The following is a 19,789-nucleotide window of genomic DNA, read 5'->3' as shown; positions in this document are numbered from 1 at the left end:
TTTAAAAATCTAGATGTTTTGGGCTAGAGAGATAGTACAGTGGGAAGGGTACTTGTCTTATCCATGGCCAATGTGGGTTCAATCCCAAGCATCTCATATGGTCTCCCAAGTCTACCAGGAGTAATTTCTCAGTGTAGTCAGGAGTAGTAACACAGCTGAGTGTGACACCCACTCCACCCCCCCAAAAAAAAAAACATAGATTTTTTTTATTCTTTTAAACACAGGAAAATCCAATGTTTTAACTACTTGATTGGGTAATCCAGCTCAGTAAACTAGATTATCTCCTTGGAATGGAGGATCTTGTCTTTGTTGATTCCCTCACCTCCTCTTTGAATTGTTTTCCACCAACTGGAAAATGATCCATAACCCCAGAAGTAATGGAGTTTGAAAAATGCCTTAGAGCTTTTTTCAGTAGCAAAGATTGAGACTTCTATTTGCCCATACAGAACACTTGGATTTCACCAGAACTTCAAAATTCATTCAACTGCTGAAGAAAGGGAAGTAAAAACACGAAACAGATCTATATTCTCTAGTGTTTGCTTTTATTAAGACTTAATAAAAATATATTTAGAAGTAGAAAGTAGATTAGGAAATATTTATAAAATGAAATTCATAAATATTTTCAAAGTGTAATTAAATTATAGAATGTCAGTATACTGTAATGCTATTTTATTATTACTAAAAATTAGGTGACTGTAATAATGTGGCATACTCTCCTAAACAACTAAAACAAAGATATAAAAAAAATAGAACCTAGAATCTTCAACCACCTCTGAGAAAGAAAGTACTATAAGCAATATCTTTTACAGGGAAGGTTCTTCTAGGTGGTTCTCAAAATGGGGAGGGACAGGAGATCATTGACCTTTCAGTTCTTAAAGAAATGCTTGCACGGCATGCATTTTACTTACTAAAATCAAATAATTAAGTTGGAACCAGAAATAATATAATTAGGGGCCAGTGAGGTGGCGCTAGAGGTAAGGTGTCTGCCTTGCAATTGCAAGCCAAGAAAGGACCACGGTTCAATCCCCCAGCATCCCATATGGTCCCCCCAAACTGGGGGCAATTTCTGAGCGCTTAGCCAGGAGTAATCCCTGAGCATCAAATGGATGTGCCCCCCCCAAAAAAAAATAAAACAAAAAATACAGAAATAATACAGGTGGCTGGAGTATGCATATACCCAACTTGGGTTCAATCCTGTGCACCACAAAGCCCCTGACCATCTTCTGGTAATAGCTTTAGTGTTGCTGGTACCGCAGAACCCAAGAAGCTCATAGCCCTCGGTAGTTGATCAGCAACCCAAGTTGATCAACTATTCCTAAAGTCATACCCAAAGGTCAAATACTTAGCTGTTCAGGTACTACCTCAAAAAATAAAGTAATATAGTAATAAAAAATGAAAGTAAAATTTTTTAATTGATACTATCTTGACTAACTTTATTATACATTGATATTTTCATATTTTAATTATTTACTTCTGACTAGGTTGGTTTAATATAACTTGCTGAATTTTAGCATAAGAAATGTTTTAAGGGCCCGGAGAGATAGCACAGTGGTGTTTGCCTTGCAAGCAGCCGATCCAGGACCTAAGGTGGTTGGTTCGAATCCCGGTGTCCCATATGGTCCCCTGTGCCTGCCAGGGGCTATTTCTGAGCAGACAGCCAGGAGTAACCCCTGAGCACCACAGGGTGTGGCCCCCCCAACCCCCCCCCAAAAAAAAGAAATGTTTTAAGTATACTGATAAATAATGTCTGTTTTATGTTGCATGATCAAGGAGAGGAAATCCTCATGTTTCAACCAAGTAAAAAATGATTCATATTTTCTAAAATTTAAAACTAAATTAGTTTTGCTTAAATTTTGTTCCTTATTTTCTAGTTATTATGATAGAGTGCTAAGAAATTCTTCCCATAGTTATTTGAATGGAATTAATGAGTTTAAAACTTATTTAATAAGAATAATACAATTTGTTTATTATGTGTTGACTCTTTGATTTATTCATTTTTTTCCTTTTTTGTTTTCTTTGTAGTGCGGGAGTTGGCCGAACTGGTTGTTTCATTGTAATAGATGCCATGTTGGAAAGAATAAAGCATGAGAAAACTGTAGATATTTATGGCCATGTAACTTTAATGAGAGCCCAGAGGAATTACATGGTTCAAACAGAAGACCAATACATCTTTATCCATGATGCACTGTTAGAAGCAGTGACTTGTGGAAATACCGAAGTGCCAGCTAGAAACTTGTACGCCTACATTCAGAAGCTGACACAAATAGAAACAGGAGAGAATGTAACAGGAATGGAGCTTGAATTTAAGGTAATGTATAGGTTGTGATGTGGTCAGTCCAGGGCAAGTCATTCGGCAGTTATCTTTGAGTAAAGGCTTTACTTTCTTAACCTTCAATTTTGTGAAGTACAAGATTCACTTGACCTTCTGCTTAGCTGTCAGACTATAAAACTTTCTCTTTTCCCATTTCTACTCATTGCGTCCTAACGATACCATGTACTCTAATTAAAATGGACAGATCATACTCTTAGCGTATTATATTTACAAATTCTGTAAGCTATATGGAGTCATTAGGTTAGGAAGTGGGACAGTTTCAAGAGCCCTCTGCTTTCAAGTAAACCAAAGCATTTAGATCTGAAGTGGTACATTGCTTTCAAACTGTAGACTAAAATTTTCTTTGTTGGACTTTTAAATTTCTATTCAACAGCGTCTAGCCAGCTCTAAAGCTCACACCTCAAGATTCATCAGTGCCAATCTTCCATGTAATAAATTCAAAAATCGCCTTGTTAATATTATGCCATATGAATCCACAAGGGTATGCCTTCAGCCTATCCGAGGAGTGGAAGGATCTGATTACATCAATGCCAGTTTTATTGATGGATACAGGTATATACCTATACTCCCCTGACAGTCCAAAGCCTTGATATTTACATGTGCCCTAGTTTCATAGCCAGTATGAATTTCATCTCGATTCAAAGCATTTTCTTTCTGCATAGGTCAGCATTCAGTCTCTTGGTATTTGTTTATTATTATTTTAGATAAGAGTAAGAAGCAGCAGTGGAGTTTTTAATCTGGCTTTCTGCACTCCACTTTCAGAAGCCATTTGGATGTAAAAGAAGATAATAAAAAGGCTGTTTTGAAGATATTTAAAAAAAAATCTTAACATCTAGAGTTTTCCTAGAAAATGAAGCTATATAACTAAGTGTTTTTAAGTGATTTGCATGACACATAAAATTGAGCTATTAACATTGCACAAATATTTAAATAATGATAAAGACATTTATCACAATATTAGCAAAGCAATTAATCTTGCAAAGAACTCAAATGTATTAAATGTTTTTCATTTCAATTTTATATAATACTAATAGGAAATTACTGCAATTGCATTAGTGTGTTTTTATTTTTATTACCAGTTTTTATTTTTACATATGAGTTATGTTTACATATCAAACGTAAGCCCTTGCGTGTTCTCCAAATAGAATAATAGCCTCTTTTAACTCTCTGTAACTTAGGCAGCAAAAAGCCTACATAGCTACCCAGGGACCTTTAGCAGAGACAACTGAAGATTTTTGGCGGATGCTCTGGGAACACAATTCTACCATCGTTGTGATGCTTACTAAGCTACGTGAGATGGGCAGAGTAAGTGTTCCCCCTCAAAACATTTTTATTTCACTTTAACCTAATTACCAATTTTCTGTTTATGAGGAGCAGAGAACTCAGGACACAATTCCTGTTGATTCTAACTTGGAAAACTATGCTGGTTCTTTCATAAGTGTAATTTAAAGAAAAATCTCTAATGCATTGTTTCCAGTACAGTGCAAAGAGATAACTTAGCAGATGCCTCTGTCTGATTTTGTCCTGATCTCAGCATATTCTTTTCTTTCATACATACTGCATTTTGATGAACAAATGTATCATCCTTTTCCTCTATAAAAGAACTTGACTTTCATGCCTGAGGCAAATTTCTACTTTCCATTAAATAAAATGGTACATATAGTTTCTGTAAGGTCATAATCTTTACATGTAAGAGCTTCTTTTATTAAAATGTCTATTCTAAAATATAAACTAGTATTAGAGGCATCTAATAACCTACCATGTAGATTCATTGTAAGCATTTTGCTAAATTTACTTGAAATAATTTCTCTTTCTTAACACATTGATGCCAGTGCACACTTTCATGGTTCAAATTTGAATGTGGTTTAATTAACACAAATTGCAACAGCAGAGTCAACATGCTAATCTTCTTTAGTGTTATTGAGGTAACATAGCTTAGTGCTAATATTATGCATTTTATATACAAAGTTATTGAATTACTATCACAATAGTTCCTTATACTTGCCCCATTCGAACATGTTTGATAATCTTAGTTCTACTGTTCAAGTACAAGAATTTGTTTTTAATGGCTATTTTATATTCATTTAATTTGTTTTTTTTATAAGCTACCTGTGAGTCAAATCATCGAGCATTTGTCCTCCTTCCTCTGACTTCCTTTTCTTATCATGATCCCCTTGAATTCCATCCATATTTATAGCACAATGAAAGATTTCATTTTTTCTTATAAATGAGTAGTATTCCATTGTGTATATCATAGCACAAATTTCTTCATCCATTCAGCTATTGTCAGAAATATGGGTTGTTTTATATCTTGGCTATTATAAATCATGCTTCAGTGAGCATATATCTCTACAAATTAGTGTCATTGTATTCTTCAGAAAGACACCAAAGAATAGAAATATTCAATTAAATTGCAGTTTAAAAAATGTTTTTTAGAAATTTTTATCCTAAAATCCTAATTTCAGTTTCTATATAAAGAAGAAGTGAACAAACAGACTGGGAAAATAACTTGATTATTTGTTTTAGCTCTTGACTAAAGCAGTCAAGTCATTAAAACTGCCTGGACTATTTTCCACTGTAGAAGAGTAAGGAAAACAGGTCAAGTAAAAAGCTTTTTTCCTGTGTTCTTACTTAATGTTTCTCTTTATTCAATGATATGAGTCTGCTGTGATGGTTCAGGGAGTAATTTGCATGCCTACTATTGTGTACAAGAGGTGATGTAATTATTTGAATGACTGGTAGGTCTGAAGATATTTATATATATAAAAGTATGTAATTCAACTGATATGTATTAAGTATTTAAGTAGTATTCATGGGTCATATTTTGTCCTAGCACTAGAAATAAATATTGAATTACATGGGTTTACTCTTCTTAGGGACTAAAAATATAAAACTATTAATTATGAAAAGAAGCCAAATAGACTAAGAAACTTACATATAGGCCAATATTTTTTTCTAGTTTATATTGTTTGACAGTTATCTTCTTCCCTTTTAGGAGAAATGTCACCAATATTGGCCAGCAGAACGATCTGCAAGATACCAGTACTTTGTGGTAGATCCCATGGCTGAGTACAACATGCCACAGTACATCCTAAGAGAATTCAAGGTCACAGATGCCAGGGTAGGTTGGCTCAATGAAAAATAGTTGCCAAATCTCTGGGAGAAAGATTTCCCAAGTGATCATATTTCCCACAAAAAAAGATAACATCCAGACTTTACGTTCTTCAAATACACAAGTAACTTTTCCTCTGTCTGGCAAGTATTTGAACAAACTCTAGCTTGGCTTCCTTTCAAACATAACATCTGGCAGCCCAACTTTGGGGATGCACTAGGTCAATGTGTGTGCTGGGAAACATTTACTGATTGGTTGGCTGTGCTTACATTCACCTTCTCAGCTCATTCTGTTTGGAGCATTTTTTACTTCTTCATTACTTGAGGCTGTAAATATGTTGTTGTTTTGCAAAGCCCTTTAGGTCATGTGGGCTTGGAGGTTAATTTGGTATGATTTTAAAACTGCATAGCAAATGGCATTCTTTAGAAGAATCTGAAAAGCATTGCACTTTCTAATTTGATTTCTGGCATGGTTTATTCCACCATGTGCTGATGTGTCTGTCTATGAGAACTGTGTACCCATGACCCTTATTGGTTAATTTCTGCTCTGCATTTCTTAGCTAGATTGCTGAATCCAAGATCAGCACTGATGTAAGACGTTCTGTTGCATAAACCTTAATATAATTACCTTTGGGTTGGTTTTGAGCCTTGAATAGGAAAGGGTCACTCCAAGATCTATATTATTTTGGTGGCTTATTTTTGTATCACACTGCTTGGATGAAATAAGATAGAGCTATTTATTTAATTTATTGGTTTTTTTAATGAAGTGCAATTTTCTCAACGAATACTCAAGTTTAGTATTTCTGTAGATAGTCTGCTATTCCACAAAGCAAGAGCCTTGCATTTGACTTAAAGTGAAAGAGAAATTAGTTGACTGCTTGTCTCTGGTGAAAGATGTATTAATCCCAGAAAGTCTTAAACCTTAAATACTCTAAAGGGACATATACTCAAGGTCTATTAAATCCTTACATTGTGTGGGTTGTTGTTGTAGTTTTTGAAGAGGTGGTGTTATTTTGAGTTATTTAAGAAAGCTAGCCTTGGTGATTTGTTAGAATATGTTTTTGCTTTATTTTGTTTTGTTTTGGTTTGGTTTGGTTGTTTGTTGTTTGTTTTGTTTTGTTGTTTTTTTTTCTGGTTTGAGGGTTACACCCATTGAAGCTCAGGGGTTACTCCTGGCTATGCACTCAGAAATCGCTCCTAGCTTGGGGGACCATATGCGATGCCATGGGATCGAACTGTGGTCCATCCTAGGCTAGCGCAGGCAAGGCAGATGCCTTACCACTTGCACCACCACTCCAGCCCCATAATATGTTTTTAGAAAAAGACCATAAAATATTCTGTGCTCTTTCAGAACTTGAAGCAACTTAAGTAAAAGGAGAAAACACTTTTTCCGCTAAATTACTGCTTTCACCCTGTTGATTAACAAGAAATGATTGTGCCAATCAATAAAAGGTTACTCCTAAGGTTGTAGGTTGGGGAGGCATATAAGTAAAAGTAGACAAGGAACCTGGTTTGACAAATGGCAGGTGTTTCTTCTTTACTACTTCTCACTTGCCCAAATTAAATCTGACTGCACTAACCCAAAGAAATATTGAAGAATAAACTTGCTCACATGCATTTTTTAAAAGCCAATTGTATAATTTCCTTAGCTGCAAAAGCATTTGCATGTATTCCTAGTGGGTTTCTAATCTCAGCTTCCCATTTTAGACACTTAGTAATACAGAGTTCTTGAACAGGTAACCTTTAAATGGATCAGGTGGTCTCACATTCAAATATAAAGGTTTGTGCACATAACCTCTTCTTGCTGTTAAAATTAACTGTGGTCAGAAATGAAATCCCCAGGACTTTCAGAAGAGAACAAATACATATTACCTTCCCTCTGGCCTCCTTTTCTGTATTTTCCAGACACTTTCTAGAAACAGAGGGAAGCAAATCATGCTTCCATGGTAACTATCCCTAAGGTAGTTGGGGGCCAGGCAGTATTTTCTCTATTGCTCAATGTTCTCTCAAAGTTGGTGTGATTTTCCTTTTTTTCCCCCTTCTTCTCAAGTGAAGCTAACCAGTCAAGAATATAGCCTATTTCTGTGGCACTCACCAGGCTGACTGATATGTGCCTTTGAATTTATCATTCCCTATACCATCTTTGCCAACAATACTGAATGAGAATGGCTTTTATTTACCCAGAAGCCTGCTGGGAAACCCTGAGATTCTAAAAAAATTGAGAGGAGTCTTTTCAAAAGTGTATCGGACCTTTAAACTTTAGTTTGAGATTATCTTTCTGTTCATTTGGGGGCAGGGAAAATCGATGGACATTATTCCCGCGTTATCAATAGAGTGTCCTTTTTGCTTTTGTGGTACTTGCAGAAACTCTGTAAAATTCCATAAGCTCATAATATCTTTCTCAAGTCATGGATCAGAGCAATCTTGTCCAATCTTTTTTTTGTTTGTTTTTTGTTTTTTGTTTTTTGGGCCACACTCGGTGGTGCTCAGGGGTTACTCCTGGCTGTCTGCTCAGAAATAGCTCCTGGCAGGCACGGGGGACCATATGGGATACCGGGATTCGAACCAATCACCTTTGGTCCTGGATCGGCTGCTTGCAAGGCAAACGCTGCTATGCTATCTCTCCAGGCCCTTGTCTAATTTTTTTAAAAGACTTCACTTGCATCTAATTTGTTTACTTCTTACCTTTTTCATTTAACTACATTAAAGGTCTTCACAGCATCTTAATTCATTTAGCCAGATGAGAAATTTTTTTCAGGAGAGATTTGATCATAATTTTTTCATCACCATGGGAGATTCGTCACTATTTGCTCATCAATATATTTGCATGGTACTGTGTACTGTACCCCAGATAAAAATAATATGCCTTTAAGAAATAGGCTGTTAGATAATTTGTGTTAGATATTTTCAGTGTCATTATTTATTTATCACTTGACAGTGCTAGCAGGAAGCACAGCAAGTGTGAAGATATCGCAACAAAATAGCTGGTCTGGAAGATACTCCAGGATGCTTCTGTAAATAAGTTATTGGGCTCTAAAAATTATTTAAAATAAAGTTCTACATTATTTTGAAGACACACACTGGGTCTCTGATGGCTGTGTAAACCCAGGTTTTCAACTGACAATATAAAAATACACATCTGAAATTTATATATGGGATGTAAATGGTATATATGGATGTAATGTAAATGTAATCAGATAAGATTAGAATATACTGTTCCTAAACATATCCCTAATGTTTTCTTTCCTCTCCACGGGCTCTCTGCATTGTTGTTGTGGCCTGTGAACTGGCTAAATTCTTCTGGCATCTTCTCTGTGACTGGGTTTGTGGCTTTCTCTTGAAAGGACGGTCAGTCCCGAACAGTGAGGCAGTTCCAGTTCACTGACTGGCCAGAGCAAGGAGTGCCAAAGTCTGGAGAAGGATTTATTGACTTCATTGGCCAAGTTCATAAAACAAAGGAGCAATTTGGGCAAGATGGACCCATTTCAGTGCACTGCAGGTAGGATTCAGGAATGAAGAATTTCCATTTGTGAATGATGTAATAACTTTGAAAATATGTACTTTTGTTTGTCCATGCTGGCACAAATTTGCTTTAGTTAAATTATTATAAAATTTAAGCAAATACTCTTTCTTATTTTTCTCTGTATTTTGAATGAAAAGAAGCACATGAAGATTCTTATCCTTAAATTTTACTACTTGTAACAGAACTTAATTCCTCCATTTTATTCTATTTTGTTTTATTTTTTGTGCCTATTTTACCTTACCAAGAATTACTGAAAAATCCCTTAGTGTTAATTTGTTTATTTAATCAGTTCTTAGTTGCTTTGCTTTTATATAGTTACACTGATGACTGTCTTTGGTGTTTATCTTTTTGAAAAACCATAAATAGTTATCAAATCTTAATGACTATAGTAATTCTTCCAGTCAATAAGTGATTAAAATGGTACCCTCAGTTAAAATTGCAATTTGCTTGAAAATTGTTACTATATCTGAAATGAAGCACCTTCAAGTTAATTATTTTCAATAGTTTCCACAGCATTTTATAATTCAAGCCATTGAAGTTAATAGAAATAGCAAGTAAATGGTTCAGAAAGGACACTGACAACAAATTTAGTGCTTTTGTAAGATGCTATGGAAAAAAAAACCTTCCAGCAAATTTACCTCATTTAAACTAATATATTTTAACATCCAAGCAACCTGAAATCTTTATTATTCAAATCTTCAGTTTATTGAATTTATTAAAAAAATCAAATACCTCAAACTACATATGTTCTTAGTGTCATGGGAGGAGATAATGTTACAAAATAGGCTAAATATTAGATTTGTGCTTTGACATGTATAAAAAGAAACATTGATATCACTAAGAAACACTGAAATTAGGAAAGCTTTTCTGGAATTCAAATTGTCATAGTTGATTTCTTTCTTGCAGTGAATATTTTCCATCCATACTATATTCTTTGAAAAGATGACAATGAGAATATATAGGAAAAATAATACATGAAGTCAACTTTTCAAAGATGCTGTTGACCTTATATTACCTGTATATTTACTCCAAATTTTCAACATATCTTTTTTAATGTTAATTCAGATTTTTCCAATGTAAGCAAAATATTTTTACTTCTCATTGCCTTTCTCATGACATGATTTAAAATGATTTAAGTACTCCTCTACTATAAGTACTAGGACATATCTTGTATCTTTTTTTTTTTTTTTTTTTTTTTTTTTTGGTTTTTGGGCCACACCCGGTAATGCTCAGGGGTTACTCCTGGCTATGCGCTCAGAAGTCGCTCCTGGCTTGGGGGACCATATGGGACGCCGGGGGAATCGAACCGCGGTCCGTCCGAGGCTAGCGCAGGCAATGCAGGCACCTTACCTTTAGCGCCACCGCCCGGCCCCCCATATCTTGTATCTTAAAGATAATTTATGCTATTTTGTTAATTTATGTAACTATGTTAATTTGATGCTATAGATAACAGAAAATATCTAAAAACAATAAATTCTGAAGTTATAGACTATTATTGTATTAGTGTATTGAAAGCATCTAGTAGAAAACCCTATATTTTTGTTATATTTGAGCAATCGAATGAAGATAAGAAAGGCACTAAAGTTCCTGGGTCATTCAACAGAAAGATCATAAATCAAAATGCCTCAGGATTAAGAGACACTCTCAGAGTTGAAAAGGAAACTTCAAGGTCATCTACTCAATCTTAACAGTTTGGTTGCTACTGGACATCCTAAGCCATTTTGTAAAAGATTGTGGCCTATAGATACTTGCCATTTCTGTGTTAACTTTTTAGAAAATCCAGTGTATAAAGGAAAAACACACTATATATGCCTGTCAGCTACATCACCAACAAAATGATTCCATTCATTTTACTTCAGCCTGTACCCATTCGTTACCTATGTAGTTTAATAAGGATTCAAGAAAGGAGGGATTTTCCAGATAAAACACTGTTCACTTCATTACCTAAACCTCCAGATGCTTACTGACTTTTTAAGAAAAGCTATGAATTAATTTTCTTCCCTTACTACACTGAAGATATTGAAAATGCCTTTAAACAATAAAAAAGAAACTCACAACTTAGTTAATCTAAAATGAGAAATTTTGTGTTTTAGATCCCGATTTTCTATAAGAATATATATATAACTCAGGGATTTAACTGCTTTCTGGTTAGAGATTTCTTTGAAAATCTGTTAAAAGTGATGTTTGAGAAAAAAGGAAAAGCATGTACATTTGCATTCTGTACATTTGATATCCTTAGATTTTTCTAAGGACTAAATTAGGTTCCAGTAACAACAACAACAACAAAAAAAAACCCCGTTTGCTATAGACTCATATAAAAACTGTCAAATTTGAGTGCATTCTCTATGTGTGTGTACATATATTTCACTTTCTGTGTATACATATGTATATATGCATATATATATGTTTTTGAGGCAACCTACACATATTAAGTGACTGCAAGAAGAAAATACTAAAAATTTGTAGATAACCAATTATTTAAATTATTTTACACTCTAAAATTTTGAGTTCACATGGTACTTTAAACTGTCATTTTATTTTATAGTGCTTAACCCCATTTACTCCACTTTCATTCTCCCATATCACAAGAGTAACCATTTCATCCACTTGACACCCCATATTCTTAAACCTTGTTGTGGAATAACTTATTATGTATCTGTATGTTGTACATACATATACCTCCAAAAATATATTCCAAAGACTCTGTGTCTTTGTTATTGTGACAGTGCGGGAGTTGGAAGAACTGGAGTCTTCATAACACTAAGCATTGTTTTGGAAAGAATGAGATATGAAGGTGTTGTAGATATCTTCCAGACAGTCAAAATGTTAAGAACACAACGACCAGCTATGGTACAGACAGAGGTAAGAAAACCTATATCACAAGAATCAAATAAAAAGTTTTACTAGCTAAGACTTTCAAGAATTTAAACACTAAACCAGAAGCAAGTTACTGAAAAATACTATAGAAAAGCCTCGAATGATCTAATATTTATTAAACTTATTGCCACTTTATTTGAGTGGTAGTGATATCATCATGATTTAGTTATTTTGGAAGTTATGTAAAATTATATGTATTTGGCTGAACCATGTTAAATTGTCATTTTGAACATTTCAATGTATAAATGGTAACTACATATTATTTATTGTATTTTCATGTAGAAAAATAGAAATGATTTAACATTTATATATAGATATTTTTTAAAGTGTCTTGCACATGACAGACCCTTCACTCACATATTAATCAAATTATTTTTAAAAAAAGGTTTATAGTTCTTAGAATAATGAGTTACATTTACTCAGGCCAATTGACCATCCATTTCTGTTTTTAAAAGATCACCAAACTATGCAATCTATTTGGAATCCTATATTCATCGTTCATGTTCCAGACTTTGATACCAAAATCATACAAGAATCTGGTTTGCAATGCTTAAGTCAGCCTAACCAAGTTAATGAGTGTTGAGGTGACAGAGGAAAATTGGATGTTTAAAAAGCCTTAAAACTGACAAGATAGGAAAGCAAACTCCATTTATTTTACATTACCATTTTTATTGTAGAAAATGCACATTTAAGCAAAATAGAAACTATCTACTTTCAGCCCCATTGGCTACTGAAAATAAGTTTCTTTTATAGAGAAAATTTAGCTTTTTCTCATCTGTAAATGATAATTTTTCCATCTAACAATGCTAGGACTTATTTCAAAATGACACTGTTCTGCCATTTCTGAAGAAACACTTGTCTCATGCCATTTAAATTTAGTGCAGGCCTTTGTGAAATGACAACTAACAATCACACCAAATTGCAAAAGTTTTTTTTCAAATTGGGAGGCCACCTTCAGGGGGTGAGAGGCTTGAAAGTTTAGCATACCTGGAGTAAAAGATTTTGTGAGTCTGAAATTTCTTGCCAGGTACACTTTGCCTGCCTCTTTCACTTAGTGATTAACATTAGAAACAGTGATTGGGAATTCTGACTCCAGGCAACAAAGGTTAATAAGTTTTGCAAGTGTTTGCCTCTTTGTTGCTGTGAGGGAAAGGGTTCCCTCCTCCTGAGTCTCAGTGAGCCCACCTCAGGAGTCCTCAAAGACATTTTTAATTCAAATTATCTTGATAGTAGCCCTCAAAATGAATGAACTTAGGGCCAGAGCAGGTACACAGCAAATAAGGCACTTGCCTTGTATGCTGCTGACCCAGTCCATCACAACACAACCCTCACTCCTCTAAAGAGTAAGTGAATTTAGAATTAAGCATTCCTAGATATGCAAACTGAGACTTGGCTATTGAAAACCAGCAGATCATTGTCTGTCTGTCTGTATGCATATATTTATGTGCCCAGTTGGTGGCCATCATCTGCTATGACTTAAAGAAAATTTATTTAAACTGTTATGACTTAGAATTAGGAGTTATTCATTTGAATTGATTAGTGAAGTTAATAAACCACCATGTGGCTAAGTGTTTTTTGATTATTAAAACCAATTAGTCATTGAATTGATAGAATAAAGTGATTTCTAATACTGATTTTTCTTCTAAAATGAACTTAATGGATTATCTTTCCTCTTACAGGATCAGTATCAGTTCTGCTATCGAGCCGCACTAGAGTACCTGGGCAGTTTTGATCACTATGCAACGTAGAAACCCCTGATCCATTTTGGATTTTTACTACAGGCCCTTCAATATTCATGGAGTCTCTTCTGAGCCATACAGGGCACTTAAGAAGTCCTTCTTAACTTCTAGCTAACAACCTCTTAGTGGGACTATTACATTCAAAACAAATTAAAACCAAACTCTTCCAGGTGGACCAAGAATTGAGTTTAACAATATAACCTAAAAAAAAAAAAATCAGAATCCTGACTGATGAGGCATCTGAAGGATTTTATTTACAGATACCTCAAGGATTCAAAATAAAGGGAAGAAGAAATTATAGCAAAGAACCACCATCTTGTTCAGGATTGCTTGGTAGATGTAAGAAGAAATTATCAGACAGTGCACTTCAGTGCAAGATGTTTGTTGGTGTGGCTTCTCATGATAAAATAAACTGCTTCAACATCACCCCTTCCCACCATATTGCTCATAATAACATTTTAGGAGGGAATGGGGGAAATGTTTAAAAGAAAGTCTTTAATTTAGTTTTGTAGTATTGTAATGATACTGCTGACCTGTGCTTCATTTTTAACTGTGTAAACCTTTTTTTTTTTTAACAAAATGTATCATTCGATAAAGTGAATTTTAAAAAGTTACATAAATCATTTTTTATTTCCAAATTGTAGGTTTTTTTAAGCTGTAGAACTGTTATCTGGATATATCTTGCTGTAGAAATATAAAATAATTTGAACATTTGCACATTTTTGTGCAATTCATAATCTACAGTATTGGTCTTGTCCGATATTACTTTTATACTTACATTTAGTTTAATTGATGAGAAAGTACCCATTTTCTTCAAATAATTAGAACTTTTGTTTTGGAATCAACAGGGAGGCGCAAAGTATAAAGTTGCTGCTAACATATACATAGATACTCGTATGTTTAGGGTGTCTATGTATATATAACATGTCCACACAAAAAGAGTTATCATTCAGTTCTTCATGATTTAGTTTTTTTAAGTAGAAATTATACTGTAAGCATTCTTTTCGATTTGTTGTTAATTTTATGACATTGGTCTATCTTAATATCACCAAATTTGAAATTTTTAAGGGAAATGAGAAATGCACATCAGTGATTGTCAAACCTCACCTCCTATTCTCCTCCTAATCCACCCAGTCATATCCACAAATACCATTTTGTTAGCCAGGCTTCCAACAAAGTACAATATTTCTAACACTCTAGTGCAATAAAAAATTATTAAATATCTAAGAGGTGTGCATGTGGGAAAGGTCAGTGCATATCCCTTTAGGAGGGGAGAATGTTGTAATATATCAGCTATCAAGTTGTTTTAAAAAAGTGTATTCAATCGTATATTGTCTATAGTATGTGCTATGAAATTTGCATTTATGTAACAGGGGCAAAGCCAAACTCATGTTACTCTGTTCAGTCAGAAATATTTTTATGGCTTACAGCATTCCTGGGAAGTGCTGTACCTTGTTTTGTTTTTTGGTTTTAGTTTTGCATTTAGAGTGCCTTATAATTGATGCCTATTTTAATAGCATTTCTTTTTAGCTCTTAGTTCATATTTCCATTAGTTGTTCATATATGTTACTCTTCCAATTAAAGCATTATCTGTTTACCACATGTACAAAAACTCTTTGAATAATATGCATTCCTAGTTTTCAACCAAGTCGGGGATGTTAGTGATTGTAACCAGCCCAACGCACTTGGATAATCAGGGCCCTTTTTCCTTTCACAATGGTCAACATCAGGAAAAGCTACTTGCTTTATTTATAATCCCTTTTAAATTTGCTCTGAAATATTTAGTAATTGCACTAAACCTTAGTGACAAACATCATTGACAACTTTGGAGTCTACTCGCTATTCGCTAGGAATTTTCTAAAAGGTGAAATTAAAATACTCATGTGTATGTATATATTTACACAAATATACGTCTCCCTCCAAATTTTCAAAATAATTACTATAGGAAGCCATGAATGGTGGCATGAGCTTGCCATAACTTATACTATTTTAAAAAAATTCTCAGAATAACCAAGGAACTCTTAAGGAGTTTGGGTATAAGTCTAAATTTTGGTTTGATTTTTAGCTTCATTAATGTTCTGCATAAAAGACTTGTTTTCCATATTTTCCCATCACAAGCAGAAATGAAATCCAAGAGACCAAACACTTGCAAGCATTATATTTGAGCACTTTTGTAAAAAAGAAAAAAAAAGAAAAAAAAGAAGAAAATATATAATACTAAAAAAAAAAAAGTATCTAGAAGGCTACCTCAGAATGAGACTCTAACCTACATCAAAACCAGAGAAGAATGTGCACTATGTGGGTCTGTTATTTTCTTTGAGTTTGTATCCTTTGGATATTTATCCAAGTGCCAGATTACTCTGCTATAATTTTCATTTAGTGAAACCAAGGGGGTCATACAAACATTGCATCACTGCAGACATGCCATGTGGACATGTAGAATTTTGCTGGTGTGTTGCACACCAGAACCATTGGCCAAGGACAGTTTCTACTTGCAATCAAAACTGACCTTTTGGCAGAGGGAAAGAGGAGAACATGTGAAAATGAATGGGATGCATACCACAGACGAACGAGGTGACTATTCCAGATATCTTGCTGTTCCAAAAACTAACTCCCTTACTGTCATTGATGTGCATTCCACTCTGCTTTTCTCTACAAGCATTCTTGGTTTATTTTTCCCAGGTACACATTTTTATCTACATTTCCATCAACTTTCCAGTTGCCAATTATTTTCATCCTCATAACCAGTACGGTGCTATTATTTACCTATGTATGTGTAGTTATGTATAATTTTGTAATTAGTTACAATGGTAAAAAATCAAAATATATAAAAAGTGATTTGTACAGAACTTTATTTTAGCTCTTTTTTAAAAAATTATTTGCATGGTTAGAAAATGGCGAGGACAGCCAGGGGAGGGAAGGGCCTCTAGGGAACTTTGCACTTTCTATACCTTTGTACTATGCACTGCCCTATTGATTCTACACCCAATAATGTTATTACTTGAACCCATCTGTAAGGAACTGCTTCAGAAATTCATTTGTGTGTATGTAAATAACACAGCATAGAAACAGGAAGGGAAAATTTCTGCAGTAAGGTACAGATTTTTTTCTTTCCTGTTCATTTTTGGTTTTGCTTTTTATTTTTTATTTTTGTCCTTCCCTTAATTTTAATTCCCTTTCTATATTCTTTTTTTTTTAACTTTTGCTTTCCTTTGGATTAATGGGTGCCCTGATACTCCAGCAGAGATCAGAAGGCTACAATTCCATCCTATCCATCAGTATACATGGCTTTGCCATCCAAGCTTGGAGTGTCTTTACAAAGAAAATAACAGTTGTGTTCTTTGCTCTCGTTTTGGATGCATAGACTGAAAAATTTAAAAAAAATAACTTGTAAAATGGCTTGTTAAAAAAATACAATTACCTCTAATTAGTAGTACGCGTAAACGTTTTACAGAATGAAAGGCGTGCTTTTTATTTTCTTACTTCGTTACATTGGTGGCGAAAGAAGTCTGTATGAAAATCAGTTCTTTGCTGACACAAGTTCCCATTTGTTACAAATGATTCTAATAAAAATGTCAGTGTTATGCAGCTTGGCCTTTGCTTCTGTTTCACTCACTCTGGTTTTGAACTGACACTATAATTCCTCTTCTCTGATTAGCTGGGTTGTTTCATTGTACTAATAGCAATTCTATTTAATCAGAGGTGCTATGCAAGTTCCTCTTTTGAGAAACTTATCTTTCACTACTAAGCAAAATGAAGCTCAAAGAAAGTTGATCCATGTTGATCTATCAAAGAAAGAGGCCTTGGCTTTCCAAATTGGAGATCTTGGTCAATCTTTACTTAAGTCTATGGAAGGTGACCACTTGACAAATTGACACAGTAAATTTAATTTCATGGCATTGCATGTATGCATTATCCTAAAATAACTGATAGAATTTGTGTACATATATAGAACACAAAAGTATCCAAGTGTAAATTTCCTTATTCTTTGGGACCATGCATTATTGTTCTTTAGAAAAGAATGCTTATTTAGTCATCCAGAATAATGAAAAGCTATTATTGTGCGAGAATTATGTGAATATTAGGAGTGTATCTGTGAACAAATGAGATTCCGCTGCTGCTTATGGTAGTCTGGAGACTGTGTCAGCTCTCATTAAACCAATAATAAAATTGTGCTCTGATAAGTACTATATGGAAAAGTAAAATATTGAAAATCAGAACTTTTGATTGTGAAAAATAGAAATCTGACGCAACTTACAGGAAAAGTGATGATTAACTCAGAAGATCAAAAATGTTTCATTCAAAAGGAGATATATGTAATCTTCAGGTATAATTAAGTTCAGGAACCAGGTGATGTCTTTGGCATTTTGTGTTGCCTGCCATGGGACAGCATGAGTTGAACATTCTTAGTGTCAACTCTAAAGAAACTGTTCTATTCTCTTGGTGCTTTAACATTTTATTACCACAGGCAGGTATGACTATAACTCACAAAAAATTCCTAGACATTTATTTGATTGAATGCTTTTGCTTTTCATATCTTGGAAAATGTGTTTATCTCAGGATCACAATTATAGTTAGGAGAAGTGAATATACTCATTAAAATCAAGAAGAATGTAGGGAGGCCTTCTCTAAAGTAATGAATATGGTTGAACCAAGCACCAACTATAAATGAATTAAAGTAAAATAAGGCACAGTTTAGTAATATTACCATTCTTCATCATAAAAATTATGAAAAAATGAATATAGTCTACTCTCCAATATTGTTCTAGAAATCCTGATAGTGAACATATAATTAGATTTCTCCTTCCAGCTTTCTCTCCATCTAATTAGTGTGTTAATTTTTATGTTTATCACCCCATGGATTGATAGTATAGGTACACACTCCTTAAACAGAAAATAAAAGAAAATAATTTTCAAATAAATTATATTTTTGTGACCATTGTGTTTTAATTAAAAAACTAGATAGATGTCTGAGTTGGGGAGAGATAACACAGCACTGGTAAGGCATTTGGCTTGCACATGGCCAACCTGGATTTAATCCCCAACACTATATATAGTTCTACAAGCACCTCCAAGAGAAATCTAAGATCATAGCCTAATGTCCACCCCCAAAATATGAGTGGAGTTATTGAATCCAACACCCATTTATAATAAAAAATAATTTCTAAAGAAATTGGAAATAAAAAGAAATTTCCTCAATATCTGTAAGGCTATTTACAAAAAAAACCCACAGCTATCATATTCAATGGCGAAAAACTGAAAGCTATCCTTCTATAATCAGACACAAGACAACATTGCCTAGTCTTACCACTGCCATTCAATGTAATACAGGAAATCCTATTGGAAATCCATAGCAAGGAAGTAAGCCAGAAAATTAAGCAAGGAAAATATTAAGGGTATCCAAACTGGAAAAGAAGTTTACGGAGAGAAAATACAAGAATAAGACATGTTTCATGTTTCATTCTCAAACCTGGTAAAGCTTCAACTGTAAAGTAGCAGGCTACAAAACCAACACAGAAATTCACAGAATTTCTGCATGCAGATAATGGAATGAGAGGAGAAATAAAACGTTCCATTTACAATTGTACATCAAAAAATCAACTACCCTAAGAATCAGTTTAACAAAGTAAGTGAAATACAAAGAAAGCTATGTAAGTCACTACTTAAAAGAAGAGAAGACAACAAAGAAATGAAAACACATACACCATACATGGATTGGAAGAATTACCACTATCAGAATGACTGTTCTACTTAAAGCACTACTCAGAGTCCACACCATATACATGACAAGTCCTGAGCAGGTATAGCAGGTAGGTTGAAGCCTTGCAGATGATTGACCCAGGTTCAATCTCTGACACAACACAGGATGCCCAAATATTTCTGGAAGAGATGCCAGAGCCCAGAGTCAGAAGTAAACCCTGAGCACTGCCCTCAAAAAATAAAAAATACCAATGATATTGATTAGAGACAGACCAAAATTATATGGAATTTTAGAACTGTCAAATAGCCAAAATTACCATTAAAATGATGAGAATGGGACTGGATTACAGAAAGTAAGATGCTTGCTTGAATGTGAGCAACCTGTGATTTTTCCCTGGGAAATAACCTGAGCAGCCCTAAGACTTATCACTGAACTCAAAGCCAGGATGAAGTCCTGAGCACCATCAGGTGTTACCCAAAAAAAGAAATAAAAGTGAGGCCTTTCTT

General features: G+C 34.2%; 1 protein-coding gene across 3 annotated transcripts in view; it reads left to right on the top strand.

Annotated features, from left to right (window-relative positions):
- Positions 1-17,170, top strand: part of PTPRD (protein tyrosine phosphatase receptor type D) — a 1,813,832-nt gene extending 1,796,662 nt beyond the window's left edge. For all 3 annotated transcript variants that reach the window (XM_049770278.1, XM_049770286.1, XM_049770270.1), the window contains 7 exons: positions 2,023-2,308; positions 2,706-2,884; positions 3,511-3,637; positions 5,328-5,453; positions 8,788-8,942; positions 11,693-11,828; positions 13,523-17,170. In XM_049770278.1, the coding sequence (XP_049626235.1) occupies positions 2,023-2,308; positions 2,706-2,884; positions 3,511-3,637; positions 5,328-5,453; positions 8,788-8,942; positions 11,693-11,828; positions 13,523-13,591 (1,078 nt within the window). In that variant the 3' untranslated portion in view covers positions 13,592-17,170. The remainder of the gene's footprint in view (positions 1-2,022; positions 2,309-2,705; positions 2,885-3,510; positions 3,638-5,327; positions 5,454-8,787; positions 8,943-11,692; positions 11,829-13,522) is intronic.
- Positions 17,171-19,789: the final 2,619 nt, after the last annotated feature.

This window comes from Suncus etruscus, chromosome 1 (genome assembly GCF_024139225.1).
Source record: "Suncus etruscus isolate mSunEtr1 chromosome 1, mSunEtr1.pri.cur, whole genome shotgun sequence".
NCBI classification, from domain to species: domain Eukaryota; kingdom Metazoa; phylum Chordata; class Mammalia; order Eulipotyphla; family Soricidae; genus Suncus; species Suncus etruscus.
Note: the sequence above shows the minus strand (reverse complement) of the source record. Positions and strands in the feature narration are given on the sequence as shown.